The 27109-nt window shown below is 42.8% G+C and overlaps 1 protein-coding gene across 2 annotated transcripts; it reads left to right on the top strand.

Moving 5' to 3' along the window:
* Positions 1 to 22529: 22529 nt before the first annotated feature.
* LOC105483797 (tubulin beta 8 class VIII) lies at positions 22530 to 25847 on the top strand. Of its 2 annotated transcripts, none has more exons than XM_071067524.1 (4): positions 22530 to 23358; positions 23833 to 23941; positions 24019 to 24313; positions 24619 to 25843. In XM_071067524.1, the coding sequence occupies exon 4, from the start codon at positions 24678 to 24680 to the stop codon at positions 25680 to 25682; it is 1005 nt and encodes a 334-aa protein (XP_070923625.1). In that variant the 5' UTR covers positions 22530 to 23358; positions 23833 to 23941; positions 24019 to 24313; positions 24619 to 24677; the 3' UTR covers positions 25683 to 25843. The 2 variants fall into 2 exon arrangements, with proteins under 2 accessions (XP_070923625.1, XP_070923624.1); XM_071067523.1 differs by lacking the exon at positions 22530 to 23358 and adding an exon at positions 23470 to 23584 and having other exon boundaries at positions 24019 to 24129; positions 24619 to 25847.
* Positions 25848 to 27109: the final 1262 nt, after the last annotated feature.

Here is a 27109-nt window from a genome sequence, read left to right as displayed (position 1 = left end):
CTGGCTGGCAGTACACATTGGCTGCTGTGTGTGATGGTTACTCACCTGGCTGGCAGTGTACATTGGCTGCTGTGTGTGATAGCTGTCTGATGCTCCATGTTACTTGGAGTCCTTATGACATGGGAGTTGGTCCCAAGACATACAGGCAAATACTACACAGCTTCTTATGACCTGGCCTTGGAGGTCCTAGAATATGACTTCTGCTGCATCCTATTGGTAAAGCAAGTCATTGTGACCAGCACAGATTCAAGAAATGGGAGACTAGACTTTACTTGTCAATATAAAGAGCAGCATGTGCATGGAGGGAGGAAAGAAATTGAGGGCATCATCTTGAAGACTATCTTATCACACCATTATTCCAACTAATGGACATTATGTTTTAGATGGATAGTACTAGCTACTCGTGTGTCCCCCCAGAAACCCAAGCTACACATGGACATATTGAAAAGAATGTCAGTACCATTAAAAAACTAGAAATATCACATGGGATGACCCAGGTTAATTCAGTCTATCAATTACATCAATATAATTCCCTTCTTGTAACCCTAAATATGGTAAAACAGAATTGAATTCTACAAGTCTTTCATTTGTTTTCCTATGGAATAATTAACAAACCCAATAAATGTGTAAATAGTATGAAGTCCAATTTATTTTAGATTTATACCTCTTAATTTCAAAGCTTATAGAAATCCAGAAAACTAATCATAATCCATAATGTCTGGTCCAGAAGTCATTGTTCTAAGAGTATCCTGTGGCATGCTAAAAATGTATTACCAACTAGGCAATTTAAAACTTTTTTGTTGGTGATTTTAAGAGAGCTGACTAGCTCATCAGCACAATTCACACAGATTAAGAGTGGAGGTTACTCTGCTGAGTGGATTCATAATGATCAGAAAAAAAATCACAAATGAGAAAAGGAGATGGAGAAGGGGAAATTGCCATCAATCACTAAAACTAAAGTGAATTTTCAAATGGTCTGACTTTGTATTTTTCAAAGAAAAGGTAGCTTATTGTGATATAATAAGAATCCCACTTGTATGTCTTCTTTTGAGAAGTATCTGCTTATGTCTCTTGTCAAAGTTTTAATGACATGGTTTTCTTAATGTTCAACATCCCTAATCATCAGAGAATGCAAATCAATGTAAGATACCATCTCATATTATTCATTATGGCTACTACTAAAAAGTAAAAAAATAACAAATTCTGGTTAGACGTCAGAGAAAATAAAATGCTTACACACTGTTGGTGAGAATGTAAATTAGTTCAGCCACTGTGAAAAGCAGTTTGGAGATTTTTCAAAGACTTTAAAACAGAAGTACCATTCAACCAGCAGTTCCATTACTGAGTATATATCCAAAAGAAAATTAAAAATTATACAAAAGGAAACCCCATATGCACTTGTATATTTATCATATTGCTATTCACATTAGGGAAGGTGTGAAATTAACTTATGTGTGAATCAATAAATTGGATAGAAATATGTGCCATATATATACCATAAAATACTATGCACACATTAAAAATAATACAATCATGTCCTGTGCAGCAACATGCATATGTCTGGAGGCCATTATCCTAAGGAAATTAATACAGGAACAGAAAACCAAATACCACATGTTCTTGCCTATAAGCGGGATCTAAACTTGGGGTCCTCATGAATATAAAGATGTCAACAATAGACACAACTACTGGATGAAGGAGGGGAGGAGGAGGGCAGGGGTGAGAAACTATGGGTGCTATGCTCACTTCCTTGGTGATGGGATCAACAATATCCCACATAGCTCAGCATCACAATATATCTATGCAACAAACCTGAAAACGTACTCCCTGAATCTAAAAAATTTAAAGCAGAACAGAGTAAGAAGGCAGAATAGAAACCTACAACGCTCATCCCCCACACAAAAACACCAAATTTTCACAACTCACTACATTCAAGAAGCACTGTCAAAGGGACCAAAAATTAGGTGAGCAATCACAGTACCTGGCATTAACTTCATGTCACTGAAAGAGACATTGGAGAAGACCAAAAAATGACAGTTTAGAAGCATGGATGCCACCTCTTTTTCAACAACCAGTAGTGGCCACATGGTGCAGAGACTGTGTTTGGGAGAAGGAGAGCACAGTTTGTGAGACTTTGGAATAAACTCAATACTACCCCGTCACAGTAAAAAGCAGAACCAGATTGTACTCAGCTGACATCTGCCAATAGAGGGGGAAATTGGATTGGCCCTAGCAAGAGGAAAATCTCCCATCTCAGTGTTGGGCACTTGAGTATTTACAAGCCTTACCATCATGAGTTGAAGTGTTATTGGACCTTAAGAGAACTGAAGGGGCAATATAGGCCACAAAGACTTCAATTGTTAGGCAAGTCATACTCTGAGCTGGGCTTGGAGCCAGTGGAATGTGGAGGGTGGGAAGAATGCGGCCTACTGAGACACCAGCCAGAGCAGCTAAGGGAGTGCTCACAACACCACTCCCCCACCCCCCACACAGCAGCAGCCACACAACACAGAGAAACCTGTGAATTTGGGAGAGGGAGAGCACAGTGACTAGGGGACTTAACATTAAACTCAGTGCTGCCTTGTCAGTAAAGACCTGACAGAATTCATCACCTGCTGACTAAAGAACCCCTGCACCCAGAATAAAAACCGTGATACCCAGCCAATACACCATGGGCACTGGGCTCTGAGAAGTGCTAACTTCAGATGTGACCCAGCACATTTCCAGCTATGGTAGATACAGTGACAGACTTCCTCTGTTTGAGAAAAGCAGTGGGGAAAGTAAAGGGAACTCTGTGTTGCACCTGATATACCAGCTCAGCCACAGTGGGGTAGAGCACCAAGCAGATTCTTAGAGTCCCTGAGTCCAGGCCTAGGGGCTTGATCAACATTTCTGCACTTGCCCTGGGCCAAAAGTCAAGTCCCAGGCATTGCAGAATTTATCACAAGCTAACCAAAGAGTCCTTGGGCTTTAAGTGAGAAATTGATGATGATTTGGCAGAACCCCCCCATAGGCCGGTGGTGTTGGCAGTCATAGGAGAGGTTCCTCTGCCTGCAGACAGGGGAAGGAAGAGTAGAAAATACTTTGTCTTATGCCCTAAGTGCCAGGTTAGCTACAGTAAAACAGAAGAGCAGGTAAATTGTGAAGATTCTATACTTTAATCTCTGGCTCCCAGGTAGCATACAGACCCACTCATGGCTAGGGGAACTTGCTGCCCTATAGACAGAGACACAAACCTGGCTGGCTTTGCCATCTGTTAATCATAGAGTCCTAGGGCTTTGAGTAAACTTATATGGCAGCCAAGTAGTGGTTACAGTGAGCCTTGGGTGAGACCAAGTTCTGTGCCTACTTCAGGTGTGAACCAGCACAGTCTCAGTGGTGGTGGCCACAGGGGTGCTTATGTTACCCCAACTCCAGCTCCACATGCCTCAGCACAGAAAGAGAGATTCTGCTGGTTTGAGAGAAAGTAAGGGAAAAGAACAAGAGTCTCTACTTGATAAATCAAGAGAATTTTTCTTGATGATAATCCAAGGCCACCAAAGCAGTATCCCTACGTGTTTGCATTAACTACCGTGTTATTGGGTTTGGGACCTAAGTCTCTGAACACCTAGAAAGCATTCCCAAAAATAATGGGCACAAACAAGCCCAGACTGTGAAGACTACAATAAAGACTGAACTCTTCAATGCCCAGATATAGATGAACATCTACAAGTATCAAGACCATCCAGGAAAACATGACCTCACCAAACAAGCTAAAAAAGGCACCAGGGACAAATCCTGGAAAAACAGAGATATGTGACCTTTCATACAGGAAATCCAAAATAGCTGGTTGAGGTAATTCAAAGAAATGTAATATAACACAGAGAAGGAATTCAAGATTCTATCAGATAAATTTAACAATGAGATTGAAATAAAAAGAATAGAGCCAAAATTCTGAAGTTAAAATGCAATTATCATACTGAAGAATTCATCAGAATTACTTAAAAGAATTGATCAAGGAGAAGATAGATTTAGTGAACTCGAAGTCAGACTGTTTGAAAAGACAAAGTCAGAGGAGACAAAAAAGAATAAAAAATAAAGCATGCCTACAGAATCTAAAAAATAACTTCAAAATCGAAATCTAAGAGTTATTGGCCTTAAAGAGATGGTAGAAAAAGAGATAAGAGTTAAACATTTATTTAAAAAATATTAAATAATATTAAACAATTCCCCAACATTCGATATCAACATTCGAGTGCAAGAAAGTTACATAACATCAAGCAGATTTAACCCAAAGAAGACCACCTCAAGGCACTTTACTGAACTCCCAAAGGTTAAGGATAAAGAAATGATTCTAAAAGCAGTGAGAGAAGAGAAACAAATAATATTCAGTGGAACTCCAATACATCTGACAACAGACTTTTCAGGGGAAAATTTACAGGCTGAGAGAATGGCATGACATATTTAAAAAGTTAAAGGAAAAAAAAAGGAATAATGTATCTGGCAAAAAGTCCTTTAAACTTGATGGAGAAATAAGAACTTTTCCCAACAAACAAAAACTGAGGTATCTCATTAACACCAGACTTGTCCTACAAGAAATGCTAAAGGGAGTTCTTAACCTGAAAGGAAAAAAGTGAGTAAACAATAAGAAATCATCTGAAGGTACAAAACTCACTAGTAATAGCACATGGAAAAACACAGAATATTATAACATGATAATTATGGTGTGCAAAAATCTCAAATAGAAAGAGTAATAAACCAATAAAAAATAACTACAACATATTTCTAAGACATAGTAAAATAGGGAAGGAAGAGAAACAATAAAAAGTTTAAAAGAATGGTAATGGGGTTAAAGTGTAGAGTTTTTATTAGTTGCTTTGCTTGTTTCTTTGTTTATGCAATCAATGTTAAATTGTCCATAGTCTAAAATGATGTGTTATAAGACATTATATTCGAGCCTCATGGTAATTTCAAATCAAAAAGCGTACCACAGATGTACAAAAAGTAAAAAGCAAGAAATTAGATAATATTACAACAGAAATCACCTCCACTAAAAGGAAGACAGGAAGAAAGAAAAGAATGATGAGGCACAAGTATACATATGTAACAAACCTGCACGTTATGCACATGTACCCTAGAACTTAAAGTATAATAATAATAAAAAATAAAAAAAATTAAAAAAAAGAATGATGAGAGGACAAAAATCAACCAAAAACAATAACAATGGTAAGAGTAAGTGCTTATCAATAATAACATTGAATGTACATGAAGTAAATACTCCAATCAAAAGACAAATAGTGGATGAATGGACAGAGAAGCAAGACAATGATTTGTGACCTACAAAAAAAAAATACTTTACCTATAAAGATACATTTAGACTGAAAATAAAAGGATGGAAAAAGTTATCACATGCCAATAGAAACCAAAAAAGAGCAGAAATAGCCTTACTTATACCAGACAAAAATATATTTCAACAAAAGACTATAGGGAGATATTAAGAAGGTCATTATATAATAATAAAGAGCTCAATTCATCAAGAGGATATAATTGGAAATATATATGCACGCAACATTAAAGCACCTAGATAAATGAAGCAAATATTTATAAGAGCTAAAGAAAGAGACATCAACACAATAATGGCTGGACACTTCAACACCCTACTTTAGTCATTGGATAGACCTTCCAGACAGAAAATCAACAAAGAAACATCAGACTTAATCTGCACTATATAACAAATGAACCTAATAGATATTTACAGAAAATTTCACTGAAGAGCTGCAGAATACACATTCTTCTTCTCCGCACATGGGTTATTTTCAAGGATAGACCATATGTTAAGTAACAAGTTTAAAAACATTCCAAAAAATGAAGTAATATTAAGCATTTTCTCTGACCACAATGGAGCAAACTAGAAATCAATTAAAAAATGAATTTCAGAAACTATACAAACACGTGGACATTAAACAATATGCTCTTGAATGATCAGTAGGTCAACAAAAATGTTAAAAAGAAAATGGAAAAAATTTCTTGAAACAAATGATAATGGAAACATAGCATAGCAAAACCTATGGAATATAGTAAAACAGGTATTATTGTAAAAGTTAAATTTATAACTGTAAGTGCCTACATAAAAAGCAGAAAAGCTGCAAATAAATAACCTAACAATACATCTTAATTAACTAGAATAAAAAGGCCAAACCAAGCTCAAAATTAAAAGAAAAGAAATAATAAAAAATAGAGTGGAAATAAATAAAGTTAAAATGAAGAAAACAATGCAAAAGATCAATGAAACAAAAAGTTGATTTTTTGAAAAGTAAAACAGTTGACAAATATTTAGGCAGGCTAACTAAACAACAGAGAAGATACAAATTAATAAAATCAGAGGTTAACAACGAGACATTACAAGTAACACTTCAGAAAATCAAAGGATCATTAGTGACTACTATGAGTAATTGTATGCCAACAAATTAGAAAACCTAGAGGAAATTAATTCTTAGACAGACACAACTTACCAAGAGTGAACTAGGAAAAAATTCAAAACCTGAACAGACCAATAACAAATAACAAAATTAAAGCCATAATAAAAAAAAGTCTGTAGGACCAGACTGAAAAATAGAGAAGGAAAGAACATTTCCAAACTCATTCTTTGAGGTTAGTATTACACTGATATCAAAACAAGACAAAGACACATTTAAAAAGCAAACTACAGGCCCATATTTGAGAATATTGAAGCAAAAATTTGCAAAAAAACTAGCAAACTGAATTAAACAATACATAAATAGGTAATTCATAATGGCCAAGTGGAATTTATCCCAGGGATGCAAGGATGGTTCAACATGCAAATCAATCAATGTGATACATCATATAAACAGAATGAAGGGGCCAGGTGCAGTGACTCAAGCCTGTAATCCCAGCATTTTGGGAAGCTGAGGTGGATGGACCACCTGCGATCAGGAGTTCAAAACCAGCCTGGCCAGCATGGCAAAACCCCATCTCTACTAAAAATACAAAAATTAGCCAGGTGCAATGCTGGGCACCTGTAATCCCAGCTACTTGGGAGGCTGAGGCAGGAGAATCACTTGAACCTGAGAGGCGCAGGTTGCAGTGAGCCAAGATCATGCCATTGCACTCCAGCCTGGGTGACAGAGGAAGACTTCGTGTCAAAAAACAAAACAGAAAACAAAACAAAATGAAGGAAAAAATCCATATAATCATTTCCATTGTGCTAAAAATTATTTGATAAAGTTTAATATTGTTTAATAATAAAAAACCCTTTGAAAACTGGGTATGGGAAGAACATATTTCAACATAATAAAAGTCATATGTGACAGACCCACAGCTGGTTTCATACTAAGTGGGGAAAAACTAAAAGTCTTTCCTCTAAAATCTGGAAGATGACAAGAATATCCACTTTTACCACTGTTATGCAACATAATTCTGAAAGTCTTGTCTGGAGCAATCAGACAAGAGAAAGCAATAAAAAGCATCCCAATTGGAAAAGAAGTCAAATTATCATTTTTGCCAATGATGTAATCTTATATTTGAAAAAACATAAAGACTCCTCTGATAGGGTTTCAGTGTGTGTCCCCTCCCAAATCTCATATTTAAATGTAATTCTCAATGTTAGAGGTAGGCCTGGTGAAAGGTGATTTAACCATCGGGGTGGATTACTCATAAATGGCTTAGCACCATCCCATTTGGTACTATCCTCATGACAGTGAGTGAGTTCCCATAATATCTGGTCATTTAAAAGTGTGTAACAACTTGCCCCTCTGTTTTTTGCTCCTGTTTTTTGCCCTGTGATGTGCAAGATTCTGCTTCGACTTCTGCCATGACTGCAAACTTCCAGAGGTCTCCCCAGAAGTGCATGCCAGTGCTATGTCTTCTCTATAGCCTGTAGAATCATGAGTCACTTAAACCTCCTTTTTAAAAAATAAATTACCCACTCTCAGCTATTTATAGTGATGCAAAAATAGTTTAATACAGAAAATTGGCACAAAGGAGTGGAAAATTGTTATAAGAATATCTGAAAATGTGGAATCAGCTTTGTAATTGGATAAACAGGCAGAGGTTGGAAGAGTTTATAGGACTCAGAAGAAGACAGAAAAATGAGGGAAAGTTGAGATTTTCTTAGAGACTGGTTGAATGGCTGTGACCAAAATGCTGATAGTGATCTGGATAGTGAAGGCTAAGCTGAGGAGCTCTCAGATGAAAATCAGAAACTTATTAGGACCAAAGCAAAGGTCATGCATGTTGTCTTAGCAAAGTGGTTGGCTGAATTTTGTTCATGCCCTAGGGATATATAAAAGTTTGAGTTTGAAAGTGATGATTTAGGGTTTCTGTTGGAAAAATGTCTGAGCAGCAAAGCATTCAAGATGTGGCCTGGCTGCTTCTAACAACCTATGCTCACATGTTGGAGCAAAAAAAGTGGTTGTAACTTATTTTTACTTACAAGGGAAGAATAGTGTAAAAGCTTGAAAACTTTGCAGCCTAGTCATGTGGCATAAAAATAAGAAGCTTTTATAGAAAAGGAACTCAAGCAGGCTGTGGAGCAACCACTTGTTAGAGATATTTGTATAATCTAAAAACCAAAACAAAAAATAACCCCAGCAAGTGTTGATAGCCAAGACAGTGGGAAAGAGGAATTGAAGGTATTATAGAAATCTAAAAGGCAGTCCCCCCATCACAGGCCCTGAGGCCTAAAAGAAGAGAATAGTTTCTGGGATCAGGCCTAGGACCTGCTGCCTTGGGTAGCCTTGGAACATGGCTCCCTGCATCCTGGCCACTGCTCCAGCTCCAGGTGTAGCACAAATTGGCCCAGTTACAACTCCAGTCACTGCTTCAGAGAGTGCAAGCCATAAGCCTTGGTAGCTTTCGCTTGTCTGTAAAGGATTTTATTTCTCCTTCACTTATGAAAGTTAGTTTGGCTGGATATGAAATTCTGGGTTGAAAATTCTTTTCTTTAAGAATGTTGAATATTGGCCCCCACTCTCTCTGGCTTGTAGAGTTTCTGCTGAGAGATCTGCTGTTAGTCTGATGGGCTTCCCTTTGTGAGTAACCCAACCTTTCTCTCTGGCTGCCCTTAACATTTTTTCCTTCATTTCAACTTTGGTGAATCTGATAATTATGTGTCTTGGAGTTGCTCTTCTCGAGGAGCATCTTTGTGGTGTTCTCTGTATTTCCTGAATTTGAATGTTGGCCTGCCTTACTAGGTTGGGGAAGTTCTCCTGGATGATATCCTGCAGAGTGTTTTCCAACTTGGTTCCATTTTCCCCGTCACTTTCAGGCACACCAATCAGATGTAGATTTGGTCTTTTCACATAATCCCATATTTCTTGGAGGCTTTGTTCATTTCTTTTTACTCTTTTTTCTCTACATTTCTCTTCTTGCTTCATTTCATTCATTTGATCTTCAATCACTGATAGTCTTTCTTCCAGTTGATTGAGTCGGTTACTGAAGCTTGTGCATTTTTCACGTAGTTCTCGTGTCATGGTTTTCATCTCTCATCAGTTCTTTTAAGGTCTTCTCTGCATTGATTATTCTAGTTATCCATTCATCCATTCTTTTTTCAAGGTTTTTAGTTTCTTTGTGCTGGTTACATAGTTCCTCCTTTAGCTCTGAGAAGTTTGATCGACTGAAGCCTTCTTCTCTCAACTCGTCAAAGTCATTCTCCGTCCAGCTTTGTTCCGTTGCTGGCAATGAACTGCATTCCTTTGGAGGGGGAGATGTGCTCTGATTTTTTGAATTTCCAGCTTTTCTGCACTGCTTTTTTCCCATCTTTGTGGTTTTATCTGCCTTTGGTCTTTGATGATGGTGACATACTGATGGGGTTTGGTGTGGGTGTCCTTTCTGTTTGTTAGTTTTCCTTCTAACAATCAGGACCCTCAGCTGCAGGTCCATTGGAGTTTGCTTGAGGTCCACTCCAGACCCTGTTTGCCTGGGTATCAGCAGTGGAGTCTGCAGAAGATAGAATATTGCTGAACAGCGAGTGTTGTTGTCTGATTCTTGCTCTGGAAGCTTCATCTCAGGGTGTACCCAGCCATGTGAGGTATGCTGTGTCAGTCTGCACCTAGTAGGGGATGTCTCCCAGTTAGGCTACTCAGGGGTCAGGGACCCACTTGAACAGGCAGTCTGTCCATTCTCAAATCTCAACCTCTGTGCTGGGAGAACCACTGCTCTCTCCAAAGCTGTCAGACAGAGACTTTTACATCTGCAGAGGTTTCTGCTGCTTTTTGTTTAGCTATGCCCTGTCCCCAGAGGTGGAGTCTACAGAGGCAGGGAGGCCTCCTTGAGCTGCGGTGGGCTCTTAACCCAATTCGAGCTTCCTGGTGGCTTTGTTTATCTATTTAAGCCTCAACAATGGCAAGCACCCCTCCCCCAGCCTCGCTGCCACCTTGCAGTTAGATCTCTGATTGCTGTGCTAGCAATGAGGGAGGCTCCGTGGGCATGGGACCCTCTGGGCCAGGTGTGGGATATAATCACCTGGTGTGCCGTTTGTTAAGACCCTTAGTGAAGGGCAGTATTAGGGTGGGAGTTACCTGATTTTCCAGGTGTTGTGTGCCTCCATTTCCCTTGGCTAGGAAAAGGAATTTCCTTTCCCCCTTGTGCTTCCCAGGTGAGGCGATGCCTCACCCTGCTTCAGATCTCGCTGGTTGGGCTGCACCCGTGGACCAGCATCGACTGTCCAGCATGCCCCAATGAGATGAACCTGGTACCTCAGTTGAAAATGCAGAAATCATCCATCTTCTGTGTCACTCACGCTGGGAGCTGGAGGCTGGAGCTGTTCCTATTCGGCCATCTTGGGCACCACTTCGCCTTGGTAACTTTCATATGGTGTTAGACCTGTGGGTATACAAAATGCAAGAGTTGACACTTGGGAGCCTCCACCTTTACTTCAAAGAATGTATAAAAAAGCCAGGGTGTGCAGGCAGAAGCATGCTGCAGGGGTGGAGCCCTCATGGAGAACCTCTACTAAAGCAATGCAGAGAAGAAATGTAGGGTTACAGTCCTGATGTGGGCTCCACACTGGAGCATGGCCTAGTAGATCTGTGAGGAAAGGATCGCTGTCCTTCAGACCCCAGAATGGTAGCTCTAGCTACAGCTTGCACCTTGCACCTGGAAAAGCCAGAAGCACACAATACCAGCCAGAGGCACACAATACCAGCCCAGGAGAGCAGCTGTGGGGGCTGAACCATGCAAAGCCATGAGGTCTAAATGTCCCAAGGCATTAGTGTGCCCTGGAAATGGGACATAGAGTCAAAAATAATTATTTTGGAGCCTTACAATTCAATAACTCCCCTTCTGGGTTTCAGACTTGCATGGGTCCTGTGGTCTCTTTCTTTTAGCTGATTTCTTCCTTTTAGAATAGGAGTATTTACCCAATGCTGATGCCTCATTTGTATCTTGGAAGTACCTAATTTGTTTTTTATTTTACAGGCTTATAGGAGGAATAAACTAGCTTTGTCTTAGATGAGGCTTTTGACTTTTGAGTTAAGGCTGAAATGAGTTAAGACTTTGATTATTGGGAAGTCATGATTGTATTTTGAAATATGAGAAGGTTATGAGATTTGGAATGGCCAGGGGCAAAATGATATGGTTTGGATGTGTGTTCCCCCTAAAATCTTATGTTGAAATGTAATCCTCAATGTTGGAAGTGGGCCTAGTTGGGAGGTGATTGAATCATGAAGGCAGGATTTCCATGAACAGTTTGGCATCATTTCCTTTGGTGCCATTCTCATAATAGTAAGTTTTCATGAGAGCTGGTTATCTACAAGTGTGTAGCACTTCCCCCCTGCCCTCGCACTTACCATGTGATGTGCAAGCACTGGATTTATTTTTCACCTTGATTGTCAGTTGCCAGGGGCTTCACTGGAAGCAGAAGCCAGTGCTATGTTTTCTGTACAACCTGTAGAACCATGAGTCAATTAAGCCTATTTCCTTTATAAATTAACTGGTCACTGATTATTTTTATAGCAATGTGAGAATGGCCTAATATATCCACCAAAAACTATTAGAAGTAATAACTTGAGTAAATTTGTGGAATACAAAATCAACATATACATATCAGTAGGATTTCTATATGCCAACAGTCAACAAACTGAAAAAGAATTCAAAAAAATCATCCTATTTGCAGTAGCCACAAATACAACAAAATGTATGGGAATTTACCAAAGAAATGAAAGTTCTTTTTTTTTTTTTTTGTTTTGTTTTGTTTTTTTGTTTTTTTGTTTTTTTTTTTTTGAGACGGAGTCTCGCTCTGTCACCCAGGCTGGAGTGCAGTGGCCAGATCTCAGCTCACTGCAAGCTCCGCCTCCCGGGTTTACGGCATTCTCCTGCCTCAGCCTCCCGAGTAGCTGGGACAACAGGCGCCCGCCACCTCGCCTGGCTAGTTTTTTGTATATTTTTTTTAGTAGAGACGGGGTTTCACCATGTTAGCCAGGATGGTCTCGATCTCCTGACCTCGTGATCCACCGGTCTCGGCCTCCCAAAGTGCTGGGATTACAGGCTTGAGCCACCGCGCCCGGCCAAAAGTTCTTAACAATTAAAAATGTAAAACACTGATAAAAGAAATGAAAGAGAACACAAAAAAATGGAAAGATATTTCTATGTTCACAGATCGGAAGAATCTGTATTTTTAAAAATGTCCATATGATCCAAAACGATCTATACATTTCATGCCATCTCTATCAAAATAACAATGACATTCCTCACAGAAATAGAAAAAAAATACTGAAATATATATGGAACTACAAAACACCATAATAGTCAAAGCTATGCTGAGTATATAAACCAAAACTGGAGGAATCCCATTACCTGGTTTTAAATTATACTATCAAACTATAGCAATTAAAACAGCATGACACTAGAATAAAAACAGACATAAAGACAAATGGAATGAAATACAGAACTTAGAAACAAACTCATACAGCTAAACTAAACTTATTTTCAACAAAAGTGTCAAGAACATACAACAAAAAGTAAGACAGTTTCTGTAATGGGAAAACTGGCAAGCCACAGGCAGAAGAATGCAACTAGAACTCTATTTCTTGCCACATACAAAAATAAAATTAAAATGAATTAAAGACTTAAACCTAACACCCCAAACTATCAAGCTTTTACAAGAAAACATTGGGGAAACTCTTTAGGGCATTGGTTTAGGCAAAACTTTCTTAAATAATGCCCCATAAGCACAGACAACCAAAGCAAACATGGACAAATGGAATTACAGCAAGTCAGAAAGTTTTTTTTAAAGAGAAGGAAACAATAAAGTGAAGAGAAAACTCACAGAATGGGAGAAAATATTTGTAAATTACCCATCTGAAAATCAATTAATAGCTACATGATATGGTTAGGCTTTGTGTCCCCACCCAAATCTCATATTGAATTGTAATCCCCAGATGTTGAGGGAGAGACTTGGTAGAAAGTGATTGGATCATGGGGGTGGTTCCCCCATGCTGTTCTTCTGATAATGAGTGAGTTCTCATGAGATCTGATGGTTTTATAAGGGGCTCTTCTCCTTTCGTTTCACATACATGCTCTCTCGCCTGCTGTCATGGAAGAGGTGCCTGCTTCCCCATCTGTTGTGATTATGTTTCCTGAGGCTTCCCCAGCCATGTGGAGCTGTGACTCAATTAAACCTATTTCCTTTATAAATTACCCAGTTTCACCAGGTGCAGTGGCTCATGCCTGTAATCCCAGCACTTTGGGAGGCCGAGGTGGGTGGATCACGAGGTCAGGAGTTCAAGACCAGCATGGCCAAGATGGTGAAACCCCGTCTTTACTAAAAATACAAAACCTAGCTGGGCATGGTGGTGGGTGCCTGTAATCCCAGCTATTCAAGAGCCTGAGGCAGAGAATTGCTTGAACCTGGGAGGTGGAGGTTGCAGTGAAACAAGATCGTGCCAGTGCACTCCAGCCTGGGTGACAGAGCCAGACTTCATCTCAATAAATAAATAAATAAATAAATAGATAAATAACCCAGTCTCAGTTTTTTTTATAGCAGTGCGGAAACAGACTAATACACGACAATATATCAAGTTCAAAAAATTCTATAGAAAAAAAAAGTAGTAATCCAAGTAAAGAGTAGTCAAAAATTTAAATGGACATTTATGAAAAGAAGACATTCAAATGGCAAGCAGACAAATGAAAAGGTGCTCCACATTACTGATCATCATAGAAATGCAAGTCAAACCTAAAATGAGATACCATTTCACCCCAGTTAAGGTGGCTTTTATCCAGAAGTCAGTCAAAAACAAACGTTGCTAATAGCCAAGATTTAGAAGAGACCTAAATGTCCATCAATAGATGACTGGATAGAGAAAATGTGGTACATATACACAATGGAGTACGATTCAGCTATAAGAAAGAATGAGAGTCTGTCATTTGCAGTAACATAAATGGAACTGAAAGTCTTTATGTTAAGTGAAATAAGTCAGGCACAGAAAGACAAATGTCACATGTTCTCACTTATTTGTGGGTGCTAAAATTTGAAACAATTGACGTCATAGAGAGTATAAGGATGTTCACCACAGGCTGGGAAGGGCAGTGGGGGAACAGGGAGTTAGTGGGGATGCGAAATGGGTACAAAAAATTGTTAGAAAGAATGAATAAGACAGTATCTGATAGCACAACAGGGTGATTATAGTCAAAAATAATTTAATTATACATTTTATAAAAACTAAAATAGTATAATTGGATTGTTTATAACACAAGCTATAAATGCTTGAGGGGATGGATACCCCATTTTTTATTATGTATTACTCATTGAATGCCTGTATCAAAGTATGTCATGTACCCCCACAAATATATACACCAACTGTGTACCCACAAAAATAAATTAACAATTAAAATTAAAATTAAAACCAAAGGGAGGAGAGTATAATGAGGCATGTGTGACCCATGGCTTGAACTAGCTTTTCAGGTTAACTTTGGAATGTCCTTATCCAAGAAGAGGGGTCTATTTAGTCAATAGGGGCTTAGAAATTAATTTTTAGTTTATAAGTGGAAAAAGGAAGGATTTTAAATCCTGAGCCATAGCTCTCAGTCAATCAGTCCCTGCAGGGAACCCTGTTCTTTACTCTGGAGATAAACACTAGTTTTCTTTTCCACGGAATAACACCACATTTCAAAATGAAGGGAAACATCTGGAAACTAAGAGGTACAGCCTTATTAAATTTGATTTGGTTTCCATTGTAATTAATTGAATCATGTGTGTTCCAGTGTCTGTCTTCAGTCTTCTCCTACTTTAGGCCCATGATTTAAATTTGCTCAGCTCCCTGCTCAACAGCAGGAAATCAGTTAGAATTATTTAAAAACCTCATTGTGGCTGGGAGCAGTGACTCATGCCTGTAATTCCAGCAATTTGGGAGGCCAAGGTGGGCAGATTGCTTGTTGTCAGGGGTTTGAGACCAGCCTGGCCAACAGAGTGAAACCCCATCTCCACTAAAGACACAAACATTAGCTGGGTGTGGTAATTCATGCCTGTAATCCCAGCTACTTGCGAGGCTGAGGCAGAAGAATCTGTTGAACCTGGAAGGCAGAGGTTTTGGTGAGCCAAGATGGTGTACTGCACTCTAGCCTGAGCAGCAGAGCAAGACTGTGTCTCAAAATAATAAATAAATAAATAAATAAATAAATAAATAAATATCTCATTGTGTTTCAAACAAAATTTCTTCTGCATATCCACTGTATCAACTTGCATATTAACTATAACCATTTTGTTTATATCCAATCCTGAGAAATCTTTGAGGACTAATTTCACTCTTTTCTGCCATTTTGGTAAACATACCAAATGCCATCAAACAAAATGCACAAAATTCCTGAGAAATACATTTTATCCTTGAGGAGTAGACTTGCCGTGTTAGAGGAACTCATGGCTACCAAGCTTCTAGTTTAATAAACATGACTAGAATACTCTATCTTAATATGAGTAGCTAGTACTCACAAGGCATCTAGAAAGTTAATACTTATGGTCTGAAAATAGCCACATTTTTTAGCTGGCCACAAATTACAATTGCAGAATATTTATGGCCATACAAGACACCTTCCACCAAGCCTGAAAAATGTATAAATGTCCTAGGACTGCAGCATTTTTTCTTAAAGATAATATTAGTGAGCTAGCTTAGGTCAACGGGTTAATGGCCATTGTTAAAACCAATAGCCCCGACTTCAGTGAGTACATCTGCACCTTCCAAGCTTAATTGTAACTCTTTCTCTTTATAGTTACTTATAAGTGGAGACACTAACAAAAGACAATGCATTCCTGCTCTTGTTTTCTGAGGATGTCCAACTCTGTAATGGAGTAATTTCTGATAAAATTGCTTCCTTCGCTGTGCTCTCTGACTCACCTCAAATTTTTTCCTGCACAAAATCTAAGAGTCCCACTTTGTGGTCTGTATCAGGACCCTTTTTTCCAGGAACATCTTTCAGCAACACCATGAAGGGACACCAAGACAAGACCTCCACTCCAAGGAAAACAAGCCACACAGAATCAATTGGTTGGCAAGTGGGTCATCTTTTAGAGTCGTGAAGCCATTCAGGTGGGCAAGAACGATTATCCACTATTACTTAAGTGAGAGGCCCTAGGGTATAATATTAGGGTGACTCAGCCCAAAGTTAGAGACTTGGGGGTGTCATACTCAGATTAGAAGCCAAGTTCACAAGATTAGAGGCCCTGGGGTATATTGAAAAGAGTGGATTTGGCTAAAGAAGATGTTTGCCAAGTTCTCTTTTTGGACTGTCCACCTTGTGCTCTCTGTCCCTCACCTGAGTGCTCTGCATCTTGTTGTCACCTTTCTGCTCACCAATTCTGTTTTGTAGTAGCCTGGAGGCTGCCCCAGGAAAGAGGCCCCAAACAGTTTAGCTTTTAGTTTCCTCAGTGATCCTCTGACTTTTAGCTGATTGCTTATTTAATTTGCCACTTGTCCAAGTGACACTGAAAACAAGAAATGTCTTGGAACCTAGTATTTTTGTACCTTAGTTATCAGAAAAGATCAGCATTAACCTCTCCATCATTATGACTAGAAGTTGAAATGTGGTATTTAACAGCCCTACATGATAGGATCAGATCTGCCTGTTTAGTGACAGCCTCTTTTATGACAACCCCCTGTAAACAGCCTCAAGATGGAGAATATGATACTTTTTCTTAATAGTTTTCTCTCATTTCTTAACCATAAGGTCATCTTTGATGATCTGGTATAAGGCAGCTGGACTCTACTTTCTAAACCCAGCATGTCACTTTTTTCCTGAAAGAGTTTTGTTGTAGCAGTGTGAAAATGGACTAATACATTACAACATACAAGTTACAGCCTTCCCATTCCCCCCCCCTTTTTTGCAGCTTAATTTGTTTTATAGAAGAGAAACTAAGAAACTAAATGGGAGAAAATACTTTACATACAGGCTTCTCTGATACTTGGTCAAGATAAAAAGTTAAAATGGGCTTCTATATGTTTGATGGAGGAAAAGACAAAATAGGGATGGCACATAATTGATTACCCTTCTAATGCAAGTGCCTCTTAATATTAGGCTTTTCTTAGCTGAGGCTGAACTCTCCCCTGCCAGTCTGAGTACCCCATAAGAACACAGACTCCTTCCAGTTTTGGTGAGGTGTGCAACATGTTATTAATTTCTTCTAGTTTTCCAGAGTTATCTAGTGTCCGGGCATCATCTTCTCCCTGCCCTTCAAGTCCTGTCTTACATACATACCCCACTCTCAAAACACCTGAGCTTCACCAGAACAACATGCAGTGGAGCCTCTTATCAGCTGGCAAAGTTGAATGTTTGCCCTCTCTGGGAAGTGACAGATGATAATAGGGACACTATATAGGTATACGGACCCTTTTCTGTGTCTGAGTTAGCCATATGCAAGGAAAAACTAAAACAGCTTTCAGAGGTTCCAGGAAAATTTGTAGACAAATTTGAGAGGCTAATCTTGATGTATGATCTGACCAGGCAAGATTTGCATATATTTATGCTCACCTGCTGCATGGTAGAAAAGCAGTGTATTATGGGAGTGGCTAGAGCACAAGCTAACAGGGTGGCAGCCTGCAACCAGGGACCTGACACCTATCAAGTAGGAGGCACAGCAGTGCCTGACTAGGACCCAAAAGAGAACTAGAATCTAGAAAAGAGATTCTAATCTAGAATTAGGAAGAAAGTGGGATATATAGAGAAAAAATTATGATCATTTGACTCCTTGAAGGAATCAAAAAAAGTGTGATAAAGCTTTTTGATTTTTACAAAGTATGGAAAATTACTCAGGGAAAAGATGAAAACCTAGCCTTATTACAAGGGTGGATAATTTAGACTTTGAGGGAATACACTAACACTGACCCTGACTCCAAGAAGGGACAGGCATTGCTAGGAGTTTATTTTATAGCCCAGTCTGCTTCTGATATCTGCAGGAAGCTGCCAAAAGCAGCTTTAGCCTTCCAGACTCCTGTGGATCAGATTTTAGACTTGGATTCTGCAGTTTTCCATCACAGGAATAGGGCAGAGAAAACATAAAATAAAGCAAATCTCCCAAGAGGCCCAGCTTCTAGCTGAAGCCTTGTGCTCTCCACCATTTCAGAGGCAGCCCCTTAACCCCTGGCCCTCGCAGAGGAAGTGAGAAGGTAAAAGTCCCAATCCATGCCTCTGGGCCACTGTGCCTTGGATATCAACCAATGTGCCTTCTGTAAGAAGGCCGGCCACTGCTGAAGGAAATGCACTGTGCTTCCAAGGGAGTCATCATCAGAGCCCAGCAGACTCAAAAGTGGTAGGGCCTGATACCTCCTACCTCCACTCCCACTGCACTGTTAGCTATCGAGAGCCCAGCAGACTCAAAAGTGGTAGGGCCTGATACTTCCTACCTCCGCTCCCACTGGACTGTTAGCTATCGAGAGATGGAGGAGCCTCAGGTGGCTCTTGAAGTGGCAGGTAGGAGCATTAACTTCTTATTAGGTGCGGGAGCAGATGACTCTGTCCTGATTCAATACAAGGGGCTCCTGTCTTCTCATGATGGCCAAGCCCAAAAACACTGCCTTTTGCATCTTCTAAGTTGTCTTCCAGGGGTTCTGGGTTTCTCATCTGCCTTTTTAGTACTGTCTGAATGCCTGACCTCTTACTGGGGAGAGGTTTATTAACTCAGACCAAGTGATGGTCACCTTCACAGATCATAAAGCATAGAAAATGTTACTTTTGATCCTGACCCCTCAGGGGAAAAAAAAGTTAAGAATGAGCTGTCACATTTACCACCTGAGGTGTTGTCTCAAGTAAATCTTGAGGTTTGGGCCACACAGGCTCTGGGAAATGCACTAAACCCCTCCCCCATTCAAATCCAACTTGAGCCTCGTGCTCCTCGCCCTCGAGGATTTTTTATGTCTCAAAAATAAATAAACCATTAGATCCCATGAGGCTTATTCACTGCCACAAGAACAGCATGGGAAAGACCCATCGCCTGATTCAATTACCTCCCACTGGGTCCCTCCCACGATATATGGGAATGATGGGAGCTACAATTCAAGATAAGATTTGACTGTGGACACAGCCAAAGCACATCACAGGTTATGAAACAAATTTATTTAGGAGGCCAGACTTAAGAGAGATGAATCCCTTGACCATCCCAAGGAAGAGTGGTTAACAGAGGCAAGTTGTTTTATGCATCAGGAAAACAGAAGGGCTAGATATGCTATTATTAGTCAGCACAAGAGAATCGAGGCACAAGCCTTGCTGGCCTCTACCTCAGCTCAAAAAGCTGAGTTAATTGAGCTTACTAGGCCCCTGCAGTTGGGAAAGGATTTGAAAGTTAAATACTTTACTTTTAATTCCTTGACAATACATTTTAGGGCAAGAAGCATGAGGGGAAATTCAACCCCTTATTGCCAAATTCTTGCCTATGAGTTACCAAGGTCGTGAGAGTCTCCTTACAATACTCCCACATCACCAGATGAAAAGCCTAATGGTATGAGTTACTAAGGCCATGAGAGTCTCCTTACAATACTCACATGTCACCAGATGAAAAGCCTAATGGCAAGTACAGATTTGTCAGAAACCTTAGAGCATTAATAAATGCAGTTTTCTCCATACACCTCATTGTCCCCAATACTTACCAAGTCCCAGGGGATGCAAGCTGGTTTACACTCTTAAGTCTGAAAGACACATTTCTCTGTCTCTCAATGCATCCAGATTCATAATATGTTTGCCTTTGAATGACTCATCCAGATACACATTCAGCCTAAAAACTAACCTGAACAGTCATCTCTGGAGGGTTCTGGGATAGTCCCCACTTATTTGAAAATGCTCTAGCTAAGGACTTAAGAAATCTACAGTTGGAAAGAGACACAATTATTAATATGTAGGTGACTTGCTCATTGCTAGCCCAACTAAATAAGACTCACATTATAGTACTGTTAAGTTGGTAAATTTCCTGGGAACTTGCAGATACAGGGTATCACCATACAGGGCTCAGATTTTGACTCAAAGACTTAAATATTTGGAATCTATCTTAACCTCTAGAACTGATCAACATCCCTAGAAGATAAAAAAAGCTATTTTAGTCATCCAAGGATCCCAGTCCAACAAATGACTGTGGGCTTTTTTAGGAAATGTCTGGGTACTGCTGCTTATGGGTGCCCAGATTTGGACATGTAGCCAAGCCTTTATATGATACACAAAAGGGAAAGATTTATAGCTCCTAGAATGTAATTAGAACTGCAAACAAACCTTCAATACTCTCAAGGAGAAATTGGGCTCTGCTGCAGCCGCGGGAGTCCCCAGGTTGGATGAACCATTTTTTATCTATGTGGCCAAAAAGCAAGTCATAGGCCTTGGGTAATCTTGTCCCAAAACTGAGGGACATTCCAAGGCCAGTAGCCTAATTTTCTAAGCAGATAGACCAGGTGGCCTCAGGGTGGCCTTGATGTCTTAGAGCTATTGCTGCGGCCACTTTTCTAGTAGGCAAAGCTAATAAACTAACATTAGAACAGCACCTACAGGTTTTTGACCCCACAACAAGGGATGGTGGTCCTGGAAGCTAACGGGCACCAGTGGATAATAGGAGAATATTTATGAAAGTATCAGGCCTTATTGCTAGACACTCCAGACACAACCCTTAAAGCCTACCAAACCATAAATGCAGCTACTTATCTGCCAGAGTCCACAGGTGCTCCCAGCGTTTCTGGCATACAGGTTGTATTATTCTGTTCTCATGCTGCTAATAAAGACATATCTGAGGCTGGGTAGTTTATAAAGAAAAGAGGTTTAGTTGACTCACAGTTGCACATGGTCGGGGAGGCCTCACACTCATGGCAGAAGGCAAATGAGGAGCAAAGTCACATCTCTTACACAGCAGCAGGGAAAAGAGCTTGTGTAGGGTAACTCTCCTTTATAAAATCATCAGCTGTAATCCCAGCACTTTGGGAGGCCAAGGCAGTGGATGACCTGAGGTGAGGAGATTGAGGCCAGCCTGGCCAACATGGTGAAACCCTGTCTATACGAAAAGTACAAAAATTAGACAGCCATGATGGTGGGTGCCTATAATCCCAGCTACTTGGGAGGCTGAGACAGGAGAATCGCTTGAACCCAGGAGTCAGAGGTTGCAGTCAGCTGAGATCATGCTACTGCACTCCAGCCTGAGTAATGGAGCAAGACTATGTCTCAAAAATAAATAAATAAATAAACCATCTGATCTCACAAGGCTTATTTACTGTCACAAGAACAGCATGGGAAAGACCCATCCCCTGATTCGATTTCCTCCCACTGGGTCCCTCCAATGATATATGGGAATTATGGGAGCTACAATTCAAGATAAGATTCGACTGTGGACACAGCCAAAGCACATCACAGGTTATGAAACAAATTTATTCTAGCAGGCCAGACTTAAGAGAGATGAATCCCTTGATCATCCCAAGGAAGAGTGGTTAACAGATGCAAGTTGTTTTATGCATCGGGAAAACAGGAGGGCTAGATATGCTGTTATTAGTCAGCACAAGAGAGTCAAGGCACAAGCCTTGCTGGCCTCTACCTCAGCTCAAAAATCTGAGTTAATTGAGCTTACCAGGCCCCTGCAGTTGGGAAAGGATTTACAAGTTAACATTTACACTGATTCCACGTATGATTTTTTAGTGCTTCATGCTTATGCTGCAGTTTGGAATGGGTAGGAACTCCTGACCCCCAAGGGCTTTTCCATACAACATCATTCAGATTTTGAGCTTGTTAGAATGCTGCTTTGCTGCCAAAAAGTGACTATAATTAATTGCAGAGGGCATCAAAAGAGAGACTGACCATGTAAAAGGAAATGCCCTTGTAGATGCCACAGCCAAGGCCCCTGCACTGAAAGGGCCAATGAAGCTTATGGGTGTGCTGGTCAGCAAGCATAGAACTGGGCCAGAATACTCTGAAGAAGAACAAAAACGGGCCAGGGATTGCATTTCAGTCCAGGGCCCCTCTAGCTGACTGAAGGATGGTAATAAATTACTAATGCCAAGTATCAATCACAGGAATATAATTCAGCACTTTCATGATTCTTTTCACCCTAGAAGAGATTATTTGTTTCTGTTAATGTCTCATTTGTTTATAGGGGTAAATCTTTTCAAGACACTAAAACAGGTGTCTCAGCACTGAGAGCTGTGCCTGACATGACCCAAACAGCAAGCAATTTTCTACTTCTCCGGTTAAACCTGTTCAAAATGAGGAACCTATCCAGGTGAGAACTGGCAACTCTAATTTACTCAGCTGCCTTTCTGCAGGAGATTCAAATATTTGCTAATGCTCACTGATACCTTCACTGGTTAGATCGAGGCATTCCCACCCCATCTGAAAAATGTTTACCAGAAGAAATAACTCCTCAGTTTCGGAAATCTAAAAACCTGCAAAGCGACAAGGGCCCATCTTTCACAGCAGGTGTATCCCAACACCTATCCTCAGCTTGAAGAATCCAATATGACCTTCACTCTGCGTGGAGACCGTGGTCCTCTGGAAAGGTGAAAGGGCTGATCCTACTCTAAAGAAGACTCTAGCTAAATCAGAGGCCTGACTATCTCTAACACCCATAGCTTACTGCAGGTTTGAACTGCTCCAAAGTAAAGCTTATAATGAAGTCCTGTTGAGTTAACATACGGAAGGCCTTTCCTAACCACAGATCTCCTAATAGAGGAAAGGACTCATCAATTACAAAAATATGTCATAAATCTAGGGCAGGTGCAAGGCACTCTGTGAGTATGGAAACAAGAGTCTTCCCCTCCCACATGGGAGGAAAATTCAGTTTCAGGTCAGCTAGGGATTTAGTCTTAGTAAAGACATGGGAGGAAGTTCTCCAGCTGACCAGCTTTCCCCAACGTGGAAAGGACCACAGCAGGGACACCTGAGCTCCCCAACAGACGTTCAGCGCCAAGGGACTCACAGGTGGGTACACCTGTGTGGAAGTAAAGCTGCTGCTTATTCTGGGAGCCTAATCTGAGGCTGGGGGAGGTGGGCGCGGGGCTATTTCAGCGTTGGCGGAGGGCGGGCTGGGTCACTGCGCGTCTGCTCCTCCTCCTCGCGTCTCTCCTGCCGCCCTGATCCCGCCTTAGCCATGCGGGAGATCGTGCTCACGCAGGCCGGGCAGTGCGGGAATCAGATCGGCGCCAAGGTTGGCAGTGGGGGCTCTGAGGGCCCAGCTCGGGCCTGCGGGTGGCCAGGGAAGATGGTGGCAGTGGTGGGGGTGGGGGCGGGTCCCTGCCGGGGACGCGGTGGGACTGGGCGGCTGGCGAGGCGGCCGGGGTGGACCCAGGGACACGGCGGCCTAGGGATGGGGGTGCGGATGAGGGTGGGGGTGGGAGAGGAGCTGGGGCACCCCCGTGACTGGCCCTGGCCTGTCCGGCCCCTCCCGTCTCGCAGTTCTGGGAGGTGATCTCTGATGAACACGCCATCGACTCCGCGGGCACCTACCACGGGGACAGCCGCCTGCAGCTGGAGCGCATCGACGTGTACTACAACGAGGCCTGCGGTGAGACCCCCGACCTTCCCCACCGTCCTCCTGGGAACGCGGCCCTCCCCTCGCTCATGCCCTCCCGCCCCTCTCAGGTGGCAGGTACGTGCCCCGCGCTGTGCTGGTGGATCTGGAGCCAGGCACCCTGGACTCTGTGCGCTCGGGGCCCTTCGGGCAGATCTTCAGGCCGGACAACTTCATCTTCGGTGAGCTGTGGGGGAGGACTGGGGTGCGGCTTCTTAGCCAGGGCCGCTCAAAATCTAGGAGTGCCCCAAGGTCATGGCCGTGGGAACCGTGGATCCAGGGCCCCTGAACACCCTCCTATCCTCCCAGTCGCTCCATCTGCCTCCTAAACGGGCTTTGGGAGGAAGGCCCAGGTGTCTCCTCAAGGTGAAGAGCTACTGATGTCAACTCCCTGCAGGGAGCTGAGCTGGGGCCGCGGCTACTGCCTTCCCTGAAAATGGGCAGGAGCCACCTCCAGTGAGGTCTGTTAGCCCGTCTCAGGTTTGACTCCTGACTTAATTTTTAACAGGGGAGGCTGCTGCCCTGTAACTCTGGGGGAGGGGTTTCATTTGCTCACCTGCAGGGAGAACAGTGCGCTCACCTCAGACGTGACACTTGGCCCTTTTTGCATTATGGTGACCACTGATGACCGTATACCTGGCCATCGAGTGACTGGCTGTACTGTCTTACAGGTCAGAGTGGGGCCGGAAACAACTGGGCCAGGGGGCACTACACAGAAGGCGCGGAGCTGATGGAGTCAGTGATGGACGTTGTCAGAAAGGAGGCTGAGAGCTGTGACTGCCTGCAGGGTTTCCAGCTGACCCACTCCCTGGGTGGGGGCACGGGGTCTGGGATGGGTACCCTTCTGCTCAGTAAGATCCGGGAGGAGTACCCAGACAGGATCATAAACACATTCAGCATCCTGCCCTCACCCAAGGTGTCAGACACGGTGGTGGAGCCCTACAACGCCACCCTCTCCGTCCACCAGCTCATAGAAAATGCAGACGAGACCTTCTGTATAGACAACGAAGCGTTATACGACATCTGTTCCAGGACCCTGAAACTGCCCACGCCCACCTATGGTGACCTGAACCACCTGGTGTCTGCCACCATGAGCGGGGTCACCACGTGCCTGCGCTTCCCAGGCCAGCTGAATGCTGACCTGCGGAAGCTGGCCGTGAACATGGTCCCGTTTCCCCGGCTGCATTTCTTCATGCCCGGCTTTGCCCCACTGACCAGCCGGGGCAGCCAGCAGTACCGGGCCCTGACGGTCGCTGAGCTTACGCAGCAGATGTTTGATGCTAGGAATATGATGGCAGCTTGTGACCCCCGTCATGGCCGCTACCTAACGGCGGCTGCCATTTTCAGGGGTCGCATGCCCATGAGGGAGGTGGATGAACAAATGTTCAACATTCAAAATAAGAACAGCAGCTACTTCGCTGACTGGCTCCCCCACAACGTCAAAACAGCCGTCTGTGACATCCCACCCCGGGGGCTAAAAATGTCAGCCACCTTCATTGGGAACAACACGGCCATCCAGGAGCTCTTCAAGCGTGTCTCAGAGCAGTTTACAGCAATGTTCCGGCGCAAGGCCTTCCTCCATTGGTATACGGGCGAGGGGATGGATGAGATGGAATTTACGGAGGCGGAGAGCAACATGAACGACCTGGTTTCTGAGTATCAACAGTATCAGGATGCCACAGCCGAGGAGGAGGAGTTTGAGGAATATGCTGAGGAGGAAGAGGAGGAGGCCTAGAACTTTCCCTTTCTAGGTAAAGGGGGGAAGCAGTGTGGATTCTTTACTGTGTTCTGACTGCCATGTGTCACTACACACTTGTTTGTGTCTTCACCTCTCCTCCTGCATTTTAAAGCATTTTTATAGTATACGATTTTGCCTAATAAAGTATTCTCATAACATCTGGCTTCACCTCCAACTTCTATCTGTGGGCCCTCCTCCGGCTACGGCTGCCAGGTGCGCATGGTTGTCCTGCAAGGCTGAAGCTGTCTGGGTTTGTCCTGTGCCCAGGAGCAAGCATTCCCGTGGCTCCAGGAGGGGTCGGCAGGGGCTGTGGACATGGCAGGCAGGCTTCACATGAACCTGGGGATGCCCTGGGCCTTGGGCGGCCACGTGGTGGAAAACCTGTTCTGAAGGCAAGCCTTGGCTTATCCCATGTTCCAGACTTCTAGGGGACCAGCTGGCTCTGTTTCTGGAACCCTAAAAATGGTCAGTGACCCTGGTGGGCAATGTCCCCAAAGTCCCATCTCAGGGTAGGAATGTGGTCAGACAGGTGGCTCTGAACCAGCAATGAAGGGTGGGCAAGTAGGACCCCAGCCACTCCATCACCATGACGGCCTGGGTGTGTTTGTGTGGCCTCATTCTCTTGAGGTGGGCATGGGCTATCTGGCAGGGACTAGTGGGCAGGAATCAAGCCCAGTGTATACTCACATGCACTGACCCCTATGTAGAAGGAGATTAGGTCCTGGGGGCCATAGATGGCGGTTGCTGGGCCTGTGTGCTCGGGGCAGTCTCTCCAGAGGCACAGATGGGGTTTCTGAACAGGATCTGGGGAGACGGGCAGGTGGTCACAATGCTGCTTCCTCCCCCAACTGGCAGCCAGTGAGAAAAACGCCCGAGTGGAGGTCTGACCTGCCCCAGTCTGGAGGCCTGATGCTCTCTGGAAAGGTGGCTAATGCGTACTGTCTGTGTCTCCCTGTCCCCCACTCCAAAACTTCAGGGCAAAAATAACCCAAGATTGTCAGGATGAGACTGGTGACAGTGGCACCTTTGGGAATAGGCCCTTTAGCCTGGCAGAGTCTCCTCCCCAGGCTTCTTAGGGAGCCCGGACTTCAAAGCCTGCTTTGGGGAAGCTGTCACATAAGAGGTGTGTGTGTGAGCTGGGTGCCGGGCAGCATGCACGGTGGTTTTCTACCTGGCTCTTGTAGAACTTGTCCACGGCCTGTGTGATGGTCTCTTGGTAATTCCCACCCCCACCCCCACCCCCATCACACAGATAAGATGAAGCCAGCATAGCCTGGGGGTGGGCAGATGTACAGGTTCTACCCCAGATCCCCTGGGCATACCCACCTGCCTCCGACATGTCAGGGAAACAGGTGAGACCCCTTTTTGTTCTCTGAATGTTGGCAATGGTCTATTGCAGCCAAATGGGAACAGGCAGGCAGGAG

Source organism: Macaca nemestrina, chromosome 8 (genome assembly GCF_043159975.1).
Source record: "Macaca nemestrina isolate mMacNem1 chromosome 8, mMacNem.hap1, whole genome shotgun sequence".
Classification (NCBI taxonomy): Eukaryota; Metazoa; Chordata; class Mammalia; order Primates; family Cercopithecidae; genus Macaca; species Macaca nemestrina.
This window is presented reverse-complemented; position numbering and strand designations above follow the sequence as displayed.

Coding starts and splice junctions, on each gene's coding strand:
- LOC105483797 (XM_071067523.1), top strand. CDS start 23,528: ATGCGGGAGATCGTGCTCACGCAGGCCGGGCAGTGCGGGAATCAGATC. Junction 23,942..24,018: donor GTACTACAACGAGGCCTGCG/GTGAGACCCCCG, acceptor CGCCCCTCTCAG/GTGGCAGGTACGTGCCCCGC. Junction 24,130..24,618: donor GCCGGACAACTTCATCTTCG/GTGAGCTGTGGG, acceptor ACTGTCTTACAG/GTCAGAGTGGGGCCGGAAAC.